Source organism: Stereum hirsutum, assembly GCF_000264905.1.
Source record: "Stereum hirsutum FP-91666 SS1 unplaced genomic scaffold STEHIscaffold_8, whole genome shotgun sequence".
NCBI classification, from domain to species: domain Eukaryota; kingdom Fungi; phylum Basidiomycota; class Agaricomycetes; order Russulales; family Stereaceae; genus Stereum; species Stereum hirsutum.
The window spans coordinates 290,512-306,401 of record NW_006763138.1 but is presented as its reverse complement, the minus strand read 5'-3'; the positions used below and the strand labels follow the sequence as shown (position 1 = coordinate 306,401).

At 53.9% G+C, this 15,890-nt stretch overlaps 6 protein-coding genes across 6 annotated transcripts; 1 reads left to right on the top strand and 5 right to left on the bottom strand.

Moving 5' to 3' along the window:
• Nucleotides 1–626: 626 nt before the first annotated feature.
• Nucleotides 627–3,770, bottom strand: STEHIDRAFT_131552 (uncharacterized protein; the record flags this gene model as incomplete). Its single annotated transcript, XM_007304704.1, has 3 exons — nt 627–2,046; nt 2,105–3,503; nt 3,566–3,770. The coding sequence occupies 3 exons, from the start codon at nt 3,768–3,770 to the stop codon at nt 627–629; spliced, it is 3,024 nt and encodes a 1,007-aa protein (XP_007304766.1).
• A 697-nt stretch (nt 3,771–4,467) lies between these two features.
• On the bottom strand, nt 4,468–5,209 carry STEHIDRAFT_131551 (uncharacterized protein; the record flags this gene model as incomplete). The annotated part of the gene is made up of 5 exons (XM_007304703.1): nt 4,468–4,482; nt 4,540–4,609; nt 4,669–4,818; nt 4,883–5,093; nt 5,167–5,209. The coding sequence occupies 5 exons, from the start codon at nt 5,207–5,209 to the stop codon at nt 4,468–4,470; spliced, it is 489 nt and encodes a 162-aa protein (XP_007304765.1).
• A 455-nt stretch (nt 5,210–5,664) lies between these two features.
• Nucleotides 5,665–7,455, bottom strand: STEHIDRAFT_98031 (alpha/beta-hydrolase). The gene is made up of 7 exons (XM_007304702.1): nt 7,026–7,455; nt 6,802–6,959; nt 6,665–6,736; nt 6,530–6,597; nt 6,216–6,472; nt 5,981–6,149; nt 5,665–5,898 (listed from the first exon to the last, which is right to left on the bottom strand). Exons 1-7 carry the CDS (start codon nt 7,354–7,356, stop codon nt 5,733–5,735), a joined length of 1,221 nt encoding a protein of 406 aa, XP_007304764.1. The 5' UTR covers nt 7,357–7,455; the 3' UTR covers nt 5,665–5,732.
• Nucleotides 7,456–7,769: 314 nt separating this feature from the next.
• On the top strand, nt 7,770–9,671 carry STEHIDRAFT_139703 (MFS general substrate transporter). The gene is made up of 5 exons (XM_007304701.1): nt 7,770–8,123; nt 8,232–8,532; nt 8,600–8,838; nt 8,922–9,360; nt 9,418–9,671. Exons 1-5 carry the CDS (start codon nt 7,909–7,911, stop codon nt 9,583–9,585), a joined length of 1,362 nt encoding a protein of 453 aa, XP_007304763.1. The 5' UTR covers nt 7,770–7,908; the 3' UTR covers nt 9,586–9,671.
• A 114-nt stretch (nt 9,672–9,785) lies between these two features.
• On the bottom strand, nt 9,786–12,064 carry STEHIDRAFT_121837 (FAD-binding domain-containing protein). Its single transcript, XM_007304700.1, has 9 exons — nt 11,771–12,064; nt 11,684–11,698; nt 11,531–11,632; nt 11,119–11,467; nt 11,004–11,066; nt 10,407–10,950; nt 10,324–10,349; nt 10,202–10,266; nt 9,786–10,142 (listed from the first exon to the last, which is right to left on the bottom strand). The coding sequence occupies exons 1-9, from the start codon at nt 12,047–12,049 to the stop codon at nt 9,846–9,848; spliced, it is 1,740 nt and encodes a 579-aa protein (XP_007304762.1). The 5' UTR covers nt 12,050–12,064; the 3' UTR covers nt 9,786–9,845.
• A 308-nt stretch (nt 12,065–12,372) lies between these two features.
• On the bottom strand, nt 12,373–15,691 carry STEHIDRAFT_98021 (bifunctional acetylglutamate kinase/N-acetyl-gamma-glutamyl-phosphate reductase; the record flags this gene model as incomplete). Its single annotated transcript, XM_007304699.1, has 7 exons — nt 12,373–12,538; nt 12,610–12,657; nt 12,721–13,283; nt 13,369–14,533; nt 14,602–14,993; nt 15,202–15,487; nt 15,554–15,691. The coding sequence occupies 7 exons, from the start codon at nt 15,689–15,691 to the stop codon at nt 12,482–12,484; spliced, it is 2,649 nt and encodes an 882-aa protein (XP_007304761.1). The 3' UTR covers nt 12,373–12,481.
• Between the last annotated feature and the right edge of the window lie 199 nt (nt 15,692–15,890).

The following is a 15,890-nucleotide window of genomic DNA, read 5'->3' as shown; positions in this document are numbered from 1 at the left end:
AGACGGACATTCAATTTGCATATAAAGACCTCTCCTACGCATGGAATACACGAGAGCGTTTGCAGACCGACTCCGAACAACGACAAAATGCTGGCAGGTCCCGCCGCCAGCGACGAACGGATGCGAAGCTCGTAAGGCTCGTAGGCACCATGCGAAGTCACGAGAGGGAGAAACTGGAAAACTGCCATATAACACCCGACGAAATCCGAGGAACAAGGGAGCTGCACGTACCAAGCGATGCGACGAAAGCATTCAAGGTAGGCCGGACAGCGACAAAAGGGGGGAGAGGAAGAACAAGTAAGAACAAAACCCAACAGGTAAGACGACGAAAAACGGGTTAAAAAGAAGGAAAGAAAGAAAAAAGCGGGGTAAAAGGTATGACAGACAACACGAAAAGAATATAATGGTGAGCGGTATAAATATAGCAAGGGTCGGTGCGGTGTAAAGGAAAGCAGGCGGAAATGGTATCATAGGTCCGAGACTATCAAGCGAAGAAGAGGCGGGCATGTGATGGGGGTAACCCGGGACTTCTCGACGTCGTTCTCTCTGCGGCTGATACCCATTCTACCTATGAGATAGTCAGCATCTCAAGCATTGTGGACATAGACGACAAACTTACCAGCTCTTCACCAATTCATGCTGCTCTGTTGTAAGATAGGTGCCGAAATTTGGCCTGCCATGACTGGCCGCCTCTCCCTCATCTGCTCCGGGCTGTTCCTATAGCTATACTCCATCTCTCCGCCACCCATTCCAGAAGCCATCGCCTGCGTTTGCGGATCAGCGGGCTGAGAGTTACCTCTCAAACTGTCTTCCGCAAAGTAGAAACTCCTCCTCCTCTGTCCCCCAACACTGTCCTGATCGAAGTCCCTGCCCGCCCTGTCCCCGTAAGGCATGGTGTTAGCCGCGGCCTGGTCCGAAAGCCTCCTGTGAGCCAACTCTCTGCGCCTCTTGACCGAACGGAAGACGAGCACGCAGATGATGAGAACAGTAACACCACCGAGAGCGCTGACGACCCCGATGATAGCGTCCTGCCTCGAATTGTCACTCGAAGTACTGACGGTAGAGGAGTCCGAGCTGCTCGAAGAACCCGTCGAAGCGCCCGTGCTCGGGTTCTGAACGAGGTCGAGCGTGAACGAGGGGTCGACATGCTCGGCGAGGGTATGGTAGGGATCCGGGGTGCTCGTGTAGAATGCCGAACTCTTAGCTGAGATGAGCTGAGCGAGGGTGTCGACCTGGTCCGAGGGAATGTATCCGGTCCACGTAGTCCTCAATTGGTCGACGTCCGCTGTGCTGGTGTACGAGTCCGGGATGTACACCTGGAGGGCGTACGTGACGACTTGAGCGGAGCTGAGGCCGAGACTGGCTTCAAGGACGACAGGGAACCAAGAGAGGAGTTGGCCTTGGGATTGCGAACTGCTAGTCACGAAGCTCCACGACAACCCATCGTCGAACAATACGCTTATGAGTGTGTACCCGCTCAATTTAGACGTGTCGGGGACTCCTGTCGAGGGGAAGATCCGAGCCGGAAGGTCTGCCGGGATAGTAGCAGAAGCCAATGGGTTAGTGGCCGTCGTGGAACCGGTGGACGTGGTCGTCGGTGCGTCAGGATTGGTCTCGGTGGTGGTCGGAGTCGGGGTAGAGAACGAGGTGAACAGAAGGCTGGTATCGGTGACGTAGGAGAATTGTGACTGCGCAGACGGAGAGCTGAAGGAGAAGGAAGTTGTCGCCGACGACGTCAGGGTAGAGAACGACGTTGCAGTCGCCGAGAGGCTACTGTTCACACCAGTGGGGAAAGATATCACGACAGTGCTGCTTGCACTACTGGATGTGGCATTAGCGGTTGAGGTGATAAGAGATGAGGTAGCGGTGGCGGTGGCGGTGGTGGTCTCGTTGCCTGCAGTGGACGTGGGGAAGGAGATGGTGCCACTGGAAGTGCTGGTGCTGTTAGCCGACGCGGTTGTGGTGAAGGGGTCACTGAAGGTGCTGGTGCCGTTGGCCGACGCGGTGGCCGACGCAGTCGTGGTGGCGTTTGGCGAAAAGGTTGTGCTGGAATAAAAAAAAAGTTATGGATAACTCGATATTGTAGGTCGGAAAAGTTGCTTACGAGAATGAGCCAGAGGCCGTGCTAGTAACTGAGGCGGACCCAGAAATAGTGCTCGAAGCACAAGACGGGTCCAAGACACCATCGAGCAACCCACACGAGGACGAGGAAACAGCGGTGGACGTGGCCGGTGCGGACGATCCTGACGGAGCGCTGGTGATCGTAGAGGAGGCAGCTGCAGAGGAACCCGACGATACAGCGCTGGAAGTTGAGTTGGACGCATCCGAGGTCGAAGTTGCTGTAGCAGAGCTGCTACATCCTGCGATACCGCCGAGAAGGCCGCAATCAGACGAAGTAGCCGTGGCGCTAGCCGATGATCCTGAAACGGTCGCGGAATCGGTAGCTGAGGTAGACGCGGCTGAGTCTGTGGAAGAAGCAGCCGAACCCGTGGCGGAAACGTCCGTCGTCGTTGTCGCACTCGTGCAACCTATACCAAGGAGACCGCAGTCCGACGAAGTCGCGCTGTCTGTCGCAGAAGCGGACGACGAGTCGGTAACGGAGGCTGAAGCGGAACCGGTGGCAGTTGCGGACACGCTGTCGGTCGACGAGGCAGCATCCGTCGTCGTCGAAGACGCAGAGCAGCCGAGACCCAAAAGGCCACAGTCGCTCGAAGTGGAGGATGCCGAGGCAGAGGCCGTACCCGTCGCAGATGAAGCGTCCGTCGTGGTTGCAGAGGCAGAATCGGTCGCAGACGCAGACGCCGAATCGGATGCAGTGGACGAAGCCGCTGAATCGGTGGAAGTCGACGAACTGCAACCGAGTCCTAGGAGACCGCAGTCCTCGGAGGTAGAGGACGCGGCGTCGGTGGATGAAGCTGCATCTGTAGAAGTCGCGGACGAGGCATCGGACGTCGACGTCGACGAACCACTGCAACCAAGGCCGAGTAGCCCACAGTCGGAGGACGTGGCGGAGGCGGAGGATGCGGCGTCGGTGGACGACACTGCGTCTGTGGAAGTCGCGGACGCGGCGTCGGTGGACGAAGCTGCGTCCGTGGAAGTCGCGGACGAGGCATCAGACGTCGTAGTCGACGAACCAACGCAACCAAGGCCGAGGAGCCCGCAGTCAGAGGACGTGGAGGAGGCGGAGGACGAATCGGCGGCGGAAGTGGCAGAAGCGCTGGACGAGTCGGCGGACGTGGTGGTGGCAGCAGCGGGATCAGAGGATGAGCTAGCGTCGGTAGATGAGGCGGCGGAGTCCGTGGTGGTGGCGGCATCAGATGACGATGTGGAATCGGCGCTCGTGGAATCTACAGATGTGGACGAGGAGGAGTCCGTCGAGGTAGCCGATGCGGAGTCTGTGGACGTAGACGAGGTCGCATTTGTTGCCGTGGCCGAGGCGGTGGTGGTGGTGGAAGGGAAGAAATGGAAGCCACTGAGACCATCACGGAAGGTGTTGATATCGGCTGCAAGAGCGGAAAAGAAAGGTTGAGAAAGGGAAGAAAAAGGAAAGAGAAAGGGGACGGACGAGTAAGGCCCAGTTCGAGGCCATCATCGCCCTGCCTGCCTCTAAGAACGGGCGGGTCGAGGGGCTTGACGGCCTTTTTCTTGAAGGCTAAGGAGCGGCGAGCATGTGAGGTAGTTGGTGAAGAGAACGAATGGGTGGCAGCGACGGAGGCGGAGAAGAAGAAGAGGAGGAGGAGGGCGAGGGAGGGGAGGAGCGGGGAACGCATCAAACAATTAAGAATTGCAGGGTTTAATGGACAGAGGGATAGGGACGAGCCCTAGAGTGTCGGCGGCGGCAGAAGAGGTGCCAGGACGGAGGAGAAAGGAGCGTGGGGCTGCTGGCGGAGCAGAGCGTGCAAGTCGTTGGTGGAGGTCAAGTACAGAAGGGCGAACGTCGTGCCCGTGACGACCACCCGTTTCGCGTCGGGCCTTTTCCGCTAGAGTGATTTCTCGAGCGCAGTCTTCTCGCCACCGCCGCTGTTGCCGAGCTGGTCCTTGCTTTCGTTTCAAACGAGTTCGAGTGCACCGTCAAGGTCTTATTCTCTCGCTCTCCGCTCGCTCTCTCGGACGGCTGTCTGCGTTCGTCGTCACCCTCGCCTGTAACCATTGACATCGCCCGCTCAAGCCGCGTATTTTTGGCAGGTTCCACACCCCTGCTGCGGCCTAGGCCCTGATGATCACTCGTAGCATCATCCCTCCTTGTGCATCCGTTCCTGTCTTTTTGGTGTTCAGAACCAGTCGGCCACGGCGGCCACTCTCTTACTTATACCGCCACTTCACGCGTCCATCTGCACTGCATGAATTTTGCTTGAATCATAGGAACATGGCATACGACTACGCATACAGGTCAAACAAGTGCAATGGTGTGGATGGCGTGAGGAAAGATAGAGACAGACAAAACCCCCGGAACGAGACGCGAGCGGCTTAGATGAAGCCAATCTGCAACATAGTTTCATCAGTATCACTTTCATCGGCAGAAAGATTCATCAAACACACCTTGTTCGCAACATCCAGAGCATCGTGGTCAGCAGTAAGACGCACGTACGCCTTTTTCTTTCCGTCCGGTCTGCACTCGCTCTGTCAGCCGAGCTCTGGATCACAGAGAAAAACCAGGTATGCACGCACCGGATGAGAGTGTTGATCTTGGCGGCCTGAACATCCCAGAGCTTCTTCACCGCGTCCTTGATCTGACGCTTGTTCGACTTGAGGTCCACAATGAACACGAGCGTGTTGTGCTCCTCAATCTTCTTCATCGCAGACTCCGTGTTCAAAGGTCTAGCCGTCCACAAAACTTACATCAATACCTCTCCGTAATACCACTAAGGAAAGAAAAACGCACGAGACGATCGTCCTGAATTCATCCATGCGGGGAACATGGTGAACGCTCTTCCTCTGGTACTTCGGGTCCCGGGGCAGGCGGAGGGTCTTTGGTCGGTGGAACGAGACGGTGTAGCGGACCTTGCGCGAGTGGTGGCCGTGCACGCCCTGGAGAGCCGCCTTCTTCGCGGACTTGGCCTTCGCGTCCTTCGACGACGAGGCGGTCTTTGCAGCTATAGATAAACCAGCCCCCACGTTAGCCTCGACCGAACCGGTCAGAACGGTAGACGATGGGCGTATACGCACTCTTGGGGGCGTTCTTGCCCTTCGCGCTCTTAGTGGCGACCATTTTGAGATATCTGCAAGACGAACGGTCAGCACCCTAGATAAACAAGCAAAGCCCAACCAAGCCGATCCAATGCCCTCATCCCAACGACCTAACGAGCGGTCCATAACCCTCCACGCAACCCAAACCCTTCCGCCGACCGCCCAACGCCATCCGAACCCAAAGTCTCTCATCCATCCTCTACCCAGTCCATCCAACCGCTCGTTCCTTCACAAACCCTCCCAGGGCCTCTCCAGGACAGCACAACACCAAGAACCAGCAAAAGTTTGCTCACCTTGAGGATTAACGGGTCCGGGGGATTTGTGGGTCTTGCTCGACGACGACGAGCTCGAGATTCTGCGATGCGCGAGTGGCTGAGCCAACGTGCCGGAATCGCTCTCGGCTTCTGCCGGTGTTGCCTCATTATCGATTTCGTCTTCACTTCTGTTTCTACCACTGACCATTCGAACTCTCGCATACTTATTGTTACTGATCGTTATTCGCTCGTATACATGATTCATAACATGGCAATAGTGAGTATCATAAATCACGCATAGCCCGTTTTCCCCGGAACCACTCCATACGCCGGTCCTCCCCTCCCAAACATCTTTCTCAAATCATCCGCCAACCCCTCCGGATTCTCATGCGCTGCGAAATGCCCACCTCTGTCGTGCTCCGACTCGAACACCACATTCCCCACGCTGCGGATCCAGCTACAACATAAACGAATTCACTCAGACGACAGTTCCGATCTCGGAGCGTGATGGAATGTAGGTGGATGTGAATCAGACTTACCTTCGCGGAGGAACCCTTAGTTCTTTTGGAAAGTAGGCCACCCCTATGGGCACGACAATGCCCATGGGCGGATTATTTCGTTCCCCCGATTGTCTCGTCTCGTAGTATATCCTCGCGGCCGCCGCAGGCCCCGCTCTCGAGAACCAATATATCGACACCCACGTCAACACTATACTCGCACCACTCAATTCCAGTTTCTTCCTTCAGCATTCAGAAATAACCTCCAGGAACTCACCTTCATCGTCGCTCCACTCATACTCGTCCGTCCAAACGACTAATTTCTCGTAAATCCACGCCAACAACCCCACCGGCGAATCCGCCATCGAATATCCGATCGTCTGAGGCTTCGTCGCCTGAATCTCGAAATAGCCACGTCCCGTACGGGTGATGAACTCGCCACGGGCGAGGTGGGCTTTCTCTTGTGGAGTATACGTGCTCAGCTTGTGCGAAAGCCACGTCAGGGGCTGTGAGAACAGGGAGGGCTCCAAGGCACTGGACGCGTCGAAGTTAGAGAATTCAACGTATTATCGGGGGTAATGACGAACGTACAGCGGCATGTTGGTGTGCCATCCCTTGACGTGTTCAGGCCCGTAGTTCTTCGCCATCGTTCGTGTGATCTCATCGAATAAACAGACTGAATCAGGAACCATAGGGTTCAATACCCCATCTCTTGATGATGCTCACGAGGTTACCCCAGTCTCCTCCCTGTACGACATACTCGTTATATCCCAGTGCGAGCATTAGTTTGTGTGCCACCTGCCAATCCATAAACCGTCAATATCCTTTAACGCACTCGGGTCGAAAAGAGAACAAGGCCTTACTTCTGCGTATTGTTTCCCCGCGAAACCCGGCTTGTGAGGGGCCTCTGAAAACCCATAACCTGGTAGGCTGAAGGCTACGACATGGAAGCTGGGATGATCTGGGGACGCTGCTGTGAGCAGTGGTAACAGCTTCTGCACCTCCGCGAAACTTCCCGGCCCTATTACGCATGCGCTACACATAAGAGACGTGATGCTAAATCGAACATGAACACGATCACACTCACACCCATGAGAGAAAAACAAAGGCAACGCCCCATCCACCCCACTCCTCTCATGCACATAATGCACATTCAAAACCCCATGCCCCTCCACCTCCACATCCCTCGTGAACATCCTCAACCCCTCATTCATCTCCCTCTCGTGCTTCCTCCAGTCGTAGCCGTCTTTCCAGTACGCTACGAGTCGTTGGATGTCCTTTAGAGGGGCACCGTAGTCCCAGCCCGCTTCGTCCAGCTCGTCTGGGAAGCGAGTGAGCGAGAGGCGGGTTTTGAGGGCGGAGAGTGCGTCGTCGGGGATGGAGATTTGAAAGGGGGTTTCTTGCGAGGTTGACATCATGGCAGTTCGAATGCAAGCTGAGTGATTAGTGTGAGACCTGGGTAACTGTGTATATAGGCGACTGTTTTGAAGTCTGAGTCACTCGCAGAGGAAACTACCACTCTCACTCAGACCGAGGATACGCGAAGGCTTGACAAAGAGCGGAACAAGGATGTTCCTTGTGGGGAAGTTGTTTGCCTGTCGGTGGTTGCCCCTAATTGCCACACGGAATACCGGTGTGAAATGTGGCCCATTGTTGCACCATCCGTGGCTCGCTTCTGCGGCTATGTATCGGTACATCATGATAGCCTTTTCCCTCGACGCAGCGGTCTCAAACTTCACGTCTCCCATTGTCGGGCCAATTCAACTCTATCTTTGCTCCATTATTTACTACCACAGTTTATAAAACACGGTCGATTTGCAAGACACCTCGGCGAAGTTGCTTCTGTTGTGTCGGGCCCGATCGCGAGCCTGAGTCATGTTCAGCCCTGTTCGGCCACTGGACATCCACGCAAATCGAACTTGACGCCGAACTGAGTCTGTGATCTGACCTTACGTCGAGCTCCGTCCATCATGGCAACCATAATGCAACCAAGCATACATCTTACCCAGCTGAGCCTAAATAGACCGGAACAAAACGACATAGATAGAGAGCTCGACGGCATTTCCTCTGCTCAGTCACCTCAGCCATCGCTGCAGTCTACAGTGATATCTGCTCTCCATGGCTTTGAAGACGTTCCTGATGGTGGATACGGATGGGTTATTGTCGCTGCATGCAGCATCATAACGTTAGTCTTTTGATTTCTTCTTCTTGCTGGTGAGACTAATAGTTGGCTATAACTCACATTTCGTCGGGTTTCGCCCCTTCACTGTGGCACATCTACTTACATATGTAGATTCTTCTTTGTCGGTCTAACGTACTCGTGGGGTGTTGTTCAAGCACAATTGACCGCGAAACATCTCGCCAAAGATTCCTCCCTCAGCTTCATTGGATCAACGGCCGCCTCCTTTGTCGCTTTCGGAGCCTTAATCAACGCCAGGATCCTGAAACGGATCGGTACTCGTAACTCTGCGCTATTGGCGTGTTTCTGTCTTGGCCTTGGTCAGATACTGAGCGGGTTCGCGACCACCAATTTTGGAGCGTTGTTTGTTAGTTTTGGGATTGTGTTGGGGTTCGGTGTCGGCTTATGTTTTATGGTAAGGTGGCACGGTTTACAAACTTATCGAACAACGTGCTAATGAAAGGCCATACAATCTTTTATAGGCATGTAGCTCCCTCCCTGCTCAGTATTTCAAGAAACGCAGAGGTTTGGCCAACGGTTTTGTTTTCGCAGGCGGAGGGCTTGGCGGAGGCATACTGTCCATTAGCCTGAATTTCTTGATAGAAAAAGTCGGCATTCCATGGACGTTCAGGATCCTAGGATTCATTACTCTCGCAATTACTATGCCGGCTGCTATGCTCTTAAAAGAACGGACTCGAAGGGCCACCGCCAGTATGGAATGGTGCGTATTCAACCTGCATAATTTGATCCTTGAAATTTACAATAGCAATGTTGAACTAAGCACCGTTGCCCATCACTTCGCAGGCATCTGTTCCTCGATAAAAAGTTCATCATACTGTTTGTCGGTGCAGGACTCGGCACCTTCCCCATCCTCGTCCCTCCCTTTTTCATCCCCCTTTACGCCACATCTCTCGGCGCCTCCACCTTTCTATCTTCTGCGCTTCTCGCGCTCTTCAATCTCTCGTCAGCCGTCGGCCGTCTTTTCTTTGGTGCCCTCTGCGATAAAGTCGGCCCTCTATCATCTCTCCTCCTCGCCCTTATCCTCACCACCATCAGCATGCTAGCTATATGGCCTGTCAGCGGGAGCATCGCGCCGCTCGTCGCATTTATCGTAATTAACGGTGCGGGGAACGGAGGGTTCTTTTCGACCATGCCCAGCGTTGTGGGACATATATACGGAGGTGCCAGACTCGCGAACGCGATGGCGATGGTGGTGACTGGATGGGCATTCGGCTACTTCCTGGTATGTCTCAAATAATCATCCCTGCCCTCCGTGGTGTCTAAAAACTCTCATCATCAGGGCGCACCAGTAGCTGGATGGATGCTAGATGCCTTCGGAGGATCAGCAGCAGGACGAACCGCTTTCCGCCCAGCCATTTACTTTGCGGGCTCCTTGTCGCTGGCAAGCGCTGTCTTGATCATGGTGCTTAGGCAGTCGATCGCGAAGAAGGTCTGGGTGTTTGCATGATTGTAGGGCGTAAAATCAACCCGTTCCAGCAACCCAGGGTCGCTACTTGACCAACTAAACTTCGAGTACGTGGAAATGCCACCATTGGCCGCAGAGCATGCTCGAGCGCTCGTCACAGTGGATGTTCCAATCCTCCGGTTAAAAATGGCATCTGCCAACATACGAATGCGCGTACGAGCTCTATTGAGTCTCATTAAAAAGGTCCGATGTATAAATAATACGAATAGGTTGTGCGGAAGGTAGCTTTGAGACGGAATTCGTCAAAGACGACACAGCCCGTCCTCGTCCCAGTTCTCACTTGCCACCCCAGCACCAACGATAAACAGCTCATTTGGATCGTAGATCGCTTTGATGGTTTTTAACTTCGCGTAATTGCCCCCATAGAATGTGGTTTGGAAGTTCGGTTCACGGACATCACCTTCGCTCATATAGGAGCCTGCGTCGTCCTCGGTGGTAGCCTTGTCCAATATGGGAACAAGCGTGTTAGTGAGCTGGTTCTTCACGGCTTCGATTTCAGCCGGCGTCGCTGAATCAGCCCAACCGAGAGTTGTGAGGATCTAGAAGGCAATTGATGAGTAACGCTAAACAACAATATCTCACTCTTGGGTCGACTAACGTGAGATTTAGCGGCTCGCCACTTCGGTGTAACTGCGTTTGAGACGCTTGGGTCGGAGACCTTGCCTATGGGACCGTTCTCATCAGCCGTGATTTTATAATATTAGGTTGCAGTGTTCATACCACCGGCGACGAGGTTACCACCGATTCTGGTAAGGGATTCATTAGCTGCGAAATCGCAGAAAATAGAACGAGGAACTGCGCACTGTGTGGCACCCTGTTCGATCAGCTGCTGGTAGGCTGCTCCTATACCGGCCGCGTTGGTCTTGTACGCATCCGAAGAGAAAAATCGGGATCCCATTATGGTTGAGACACCAGCAGCGTTATCCGCCGCATACACCGCATCGTTGGCCAACTCGACTACCACCGTTTCGTTCACCACTTCGAATCCTTGCGCCCTAACATCGTCCAACAGTGGTTTCATTAAAGCAAGGGCTTGATCCTCCGTCTGATTCGCGAAGTACGTCAGGAGACCCAATCCGTTGCTGGAGGTCCCATATGCAGGATTTGCGACTAGGCCATTGGTAGGAATAGACGGTGGATAGACGTAGGCATACTGCCCGGCGTTAACGCTGTCCCAGTCGAAGATGTGATTGGCATGAATCGTCATGAGGGCTCCGGTCGAGTCATTGGTTGGCGCAATTATACCGACGGTGTGCTTGGAAACGTTGAATGTGTCGAATGTCTGAAAAGTCGTCTCGATGATGACACCCCAACTGCCACCACCGCCACCACGCATTGCCCAAAACACTAATATGTCTCAGTCAGTGCGAGGACAATAAAATGGCGAGGAAGATACGCACAATCAGGGTAATTCGTGGCATCCACGGTCAAGAGGCTACCGTTTGCGATGACGACCTTGAATTCTGTACGATGATGAAATTATGGAGTGAAAGTCATTTGGGCGGTATCACTTACGAAGCGCCACATCTGCGGCCAACCCGAACAGGGGCGAAAATGCAGAATGACCTGCTCCTTGGACGAATCCCCCTGACGGCGCTACACTAGCTGCAGTCCCACCCACAATTATCTTCCCCTGCGCCTTCGCTGCAAGATAGGCGGCATTCAGGGCTACTCCTGGACCGACAGTCACGGCGCTTCCCACCGAAGTCCCGTTCAGTTCGAATGATTCGGAGAATGTGGCGTTCGCAAGATAGCGCGTCCAGATGAGTAGTGAGTTTTTGGCCGTAGAGCGTCCCAGGAGGTCATGTCCAGAGGATTTGATGGACAAGCGCAGGTTGTTGGTGGACGCAAAATTGACTCCAGCCTTCAAGGGGATCAGTTTTAGTGGCCTTTCAACAACTCAGAATTAAATTAGAAAGTCCCTCACTTGCACATCCGAGGCAAAGGTTGCGTTGATCGCATAGAGCGGGACATCCCCTTGGCCACACACGGACGCGCCCTCGAGACAAGTGGAATTACCGCTATAATCCTATACCATGACTCAATATAATATTTTGCGTAATTCATGGGATCGACGCACCTGCTCCCAGTTATACTTCGAAGCAGAAACACAGTGTCAGTGATTTATATTCCTCTGTCGCCACATGAGAGTGCAAATTAAACTCACACAATCCATCGCTCCCGGAATCGTTGCCCTAAACACAGAGCTCGACCATTCCGCGTCGGTACACGGAAGATCTTCGCAAAATTTAGCAGATGGCGTCACAGAGATCAGTCGCCCATTGACCGAAACATTCAGTGCAGACCATTCTTCTACAGTCGGAAAGTCCGCATCACCAGGCTGCGAGCGACAAGTTCCTGCAGCAGAGACACTTTGGACAAGTCCGATCAGGTGCAAGACTGCGGGAAGTATGGGCCAGAGACCGCCTGTGAGGCGAAGAAGCATGGCAAAAGAAGGAGTTGGGGAAGTAGAGCAGCGAAAGAGAGCATGATGCGCTTCATGGTTTTGTTGTTCATTTCCTTCCTCTTGATATAGACGCCCAAGACGTAGAGGTTGATCGCCGCTGCTGCCGCAGACCATTGACATGCGTTGCACCATGGATGAGCAAGCTATTGATGCGACGACCGAGGTCTTTAACTTTGTGAAACGGTACCTTACCCGAGCCTACCAAGGCGCCTACCGAGAAGGCTCTGGAGCTGCAACGAGAAACCGACCGACACGGCATCATCACCATCAAGTCTTACCAACAACAGTTCATAAAAAATTATCTCCGATTATGATACATTTGTTCGAGCCTTGTCTCGAGTCATACAATGGTGGCAAGTGTCGGCGACCTTGGTTCCGGTTAGAATGTCACCGTCGATTGCGCTTTTTGGTCTACTTGTCCTCGGGAATACCAGCGTATTCATCATAACCGAGGGCAAGGTTCAAGTTCTAAGAGGGTATAAGGCGTGGTCAGTCGGAGTATTGAAAACGATGAAGTATGAGTCGAAACATGTGCATACTTGAAGACATTGAGTGGCGGCTCCCTTGAGCAGGTTATCAAGGCCTCCCTAAACAAACGACGAATGTCAGAATTAAACAGCACCGAATTACACTTCACAGCAAAGACTTACGACGACGACTGCCCTGTCACCCTGACTCCCGACCTGGAATCCACCAACAACCCAGCCTTGCTTATTCTGCGCATCCCTCACCTCCGGCACTCCACTCTGAATCCTAATCAATTTCTCGCCCGCATACTTTTCCTCATACAATCCCCTGAGCTCCTTCGCCGAGATACCCTCGCTAAGAGGCATCGACATGACCGAAATAATACCGCTGAACCAAGGTGCCACATTCGGGGTGAAAGCGACTTTCATCGCCGAGTTGGAAAGCAGGGTGGAGAGATGAGCACCGGCTTCGCGTTCGTGAATGTGGTCAGTGAGGGCGTAGGGCTTAACGCCGCCGCCGAGAGACTCGGCGGTGACTTTCGGGATGGTGGTCGGTCGGCCATCAGGATCTGTGGCGCCCGCAACAGTACCTGCACCACTGAAGCCTGACATACCGAAAACAGTGGGCCACGACGGAGGGGTGAGGTATTTGAGAAGGGGTGCGACAAGGAGCTGTGTAGAGGTGGCGTAGCAGCCTGGGTTGGAGACACGCTTGGAGGCACGGATGGCGGCTCTGGAGTATAATTCTGTCCAAAGAGCGAAGCAAAAGAAAATATATTTAATATTGACATTCAGATGCATATTACACATATTACAACGATAGACCCTCACCCGGAAGCCCGTACGTCCACTCCTTCTCGAATCTGTAGTCCGCACTGAGATCCACAATGACACTTCCCTCGCCAGACGTCCTCTCCTTCGTCCCCTTGTCGATGGCATCCACAAATGGCTTGGCGGCGCCGTTGGGAAGAGCCATGACCCACGCGTCCACCTCGCCGTCCTTCTCCATCCGCTCGACATCCTGGACAGAAAGGTTCGAGTAGGTGACGGGAGTCTTCGTGTAACCATCGAGGGCATAGCCGGCGAGTTGACGAGAAGAGACGTGCGTAAGGTCGAGGTAGGGATGGTTAGAGAGGAGCCCGGTCAGCGCTTGACCAGTGAAGCCTCGGGCACCGATCAGAGCGAGACGCTTTGGGGTCGTGGAAGGGGCAGGGGCTGCCGCGGTAGCGTATCCTCTCGAGGAGCCTGGGGTGCGAAAGGCACGACGAGCCATGGTAGAGTAAGAGCGGACACCACTAGGCGTGGCCTGAGCACGGTGGGGAGGAGCAGATGGACCGACGGGCAGGTAAGACCTGTCGATGCGACCCTTCGCTTCAAACTCGTTCACCATCCTCTCAACCTCGTTAACATCCTGGATTCCATACCAGAACAAGCTCTTGCCCGCCCTGGTAAAGCTGCCATCAGCCCTCTCGAAGTGCCAAGCCCTGTTCTCGTCGTCGGCGTGGGCAGTCCAGAAGAGCTTCCTGTAGTCCTTCTTGATCGCGTTGAAAACATTGTCCACGACGTTGTTGAGGATTCCGCTCCGAGAAGCCAAGAGCTTCGTCATCACCGGGATTTCGCCCTCAGGGTGGGAGACAATTGCGACAACCTCTAGAGGCTCGTCGCCGTAAATAGTGTAAGGGGTCTTCTTGAGGTTGCTGAGAACTTCGGTGATGGTCTGGTAGCCCGAGAGAACGTCGGGGTCGCGGTCTCGAATGACTTGGCGCAAGCGGTCGGCGCCCATGGTCTCGATGGTATCATGTTTGAAGAGCTTGTAGCCACGTCGGATGAGGGTGCCGGCGCCGCTGTCTGTGAACAACTCCTTCTGAAGGGAAGAGGCGGAGATGATCGCTACAGAGGAAGAGCGAGGAAGGTGGTCAAGAAGCTCCTTGATTTCACGAAGCTTCAGCTTCGTTCCGTACTTGACCCAGGATTGTTTCATGAGGTCATTGTACTCCTAAACATGGACGATAAGAAGGATTGTGAGAAGTCCGTTCTCGGGATAATCGCAAACAGCAGAAATACCTCGTCGAGATTGATGACATCCAGTTTTTCACCGGTGACACCATGGAACAAACCACCCTTCTCATTGAGGAACACAATCTTCATCGGCTCAAGCTCCTTGGCGAGCTCTCCCGCGGCGATATCGGCGTTGACGTTCAGGATTTGGCCATCAGCGCTTTCCGCGAGACTTGTAAGGATGGGAAGAGCGCCAGCGCGGATGGAAGCCTCCAGGGGGCGCTTGTCCACGCGGGTGATCTTGCCCACGAGACCGTATTTATCCTTGTCGAGGTAGTCGGCAGTGAAAACGCCAGAAGTGATGGGACGTGCGCGAGTCCCGAGCTTCTCGAGCGCAGTAACAATTTTGAGATTCTCCTCCTGGAATACCCGACGAGCAATTTGGAGGGTCTTCGCGTCTATGGAGTATGCTCAGTCAGTACCTCAACTAAGATAGGAGGTGGGAATGGTCGGTTCTACACATGAACGGGGCACATGACGGGTGGCAGACATAATATGCGATGATAGCGGAAGGGGTAAAGCATGCGAGGGAACAGACAAAAATTGTACGAAACAGAAGAGCAAGCCGAAGCAACCAAGGCGTTGGGAGATCTTGACTGTACTCACTGGTAACACGAATACCGTCGATGTAATCCGGAACGACGCCCTCCTTGTCCATGATATCGTTCAGTTGGGGACCAGCGCCATGTACGATGACAGGGTATAATCCAACACGGTAGAGGAAGCTAAGACTGAGAGCAAGTTCGTCAAGATCATCGAGAACAGCACCGCCGACTTTGACGACAGCAAACTTTGCAGGATGGGTGGGGTTTGAAGAGGAAGAGAAGATGCGAAGATAGCGCTCGACTTCGCGCTTGGTCCCAATGGAGTAGAGCAAGCGAGTGATTGTGTCCTGGAGAAAGAAAAAGTAGGATGTTCAATGGGAGACGAAGCATGGCGATGAATAGACGAAGCTCACTCTGTCGGTCTGGGCGACTGTCTGGATAGACCTGACGGAGCGGGGGATAGAGGGAGCGACTTGGACGACGCGGCGCTGACCTGCGAGGACGGCAGCCCGACGGGCGACCCGACCAGAGGCATTTGCAGCTGCTAGCATGTCGGGCAATAAAAGTTGGTAGGTGTCCTTGAGTGAGGTGGAAGCGGAGAAGAGGCTTTGACTCGGGGGAAAAGTTCGGTCAAGGGTTGATTTCTTTATCTGATAAGATAAGATTCCGTTATCTTCCGGCCATGACTGCCAGATTCGGATGCACTGGATTACACCGGTACCGTGCCTTTGCCCCGCCTCTTTCGAATCA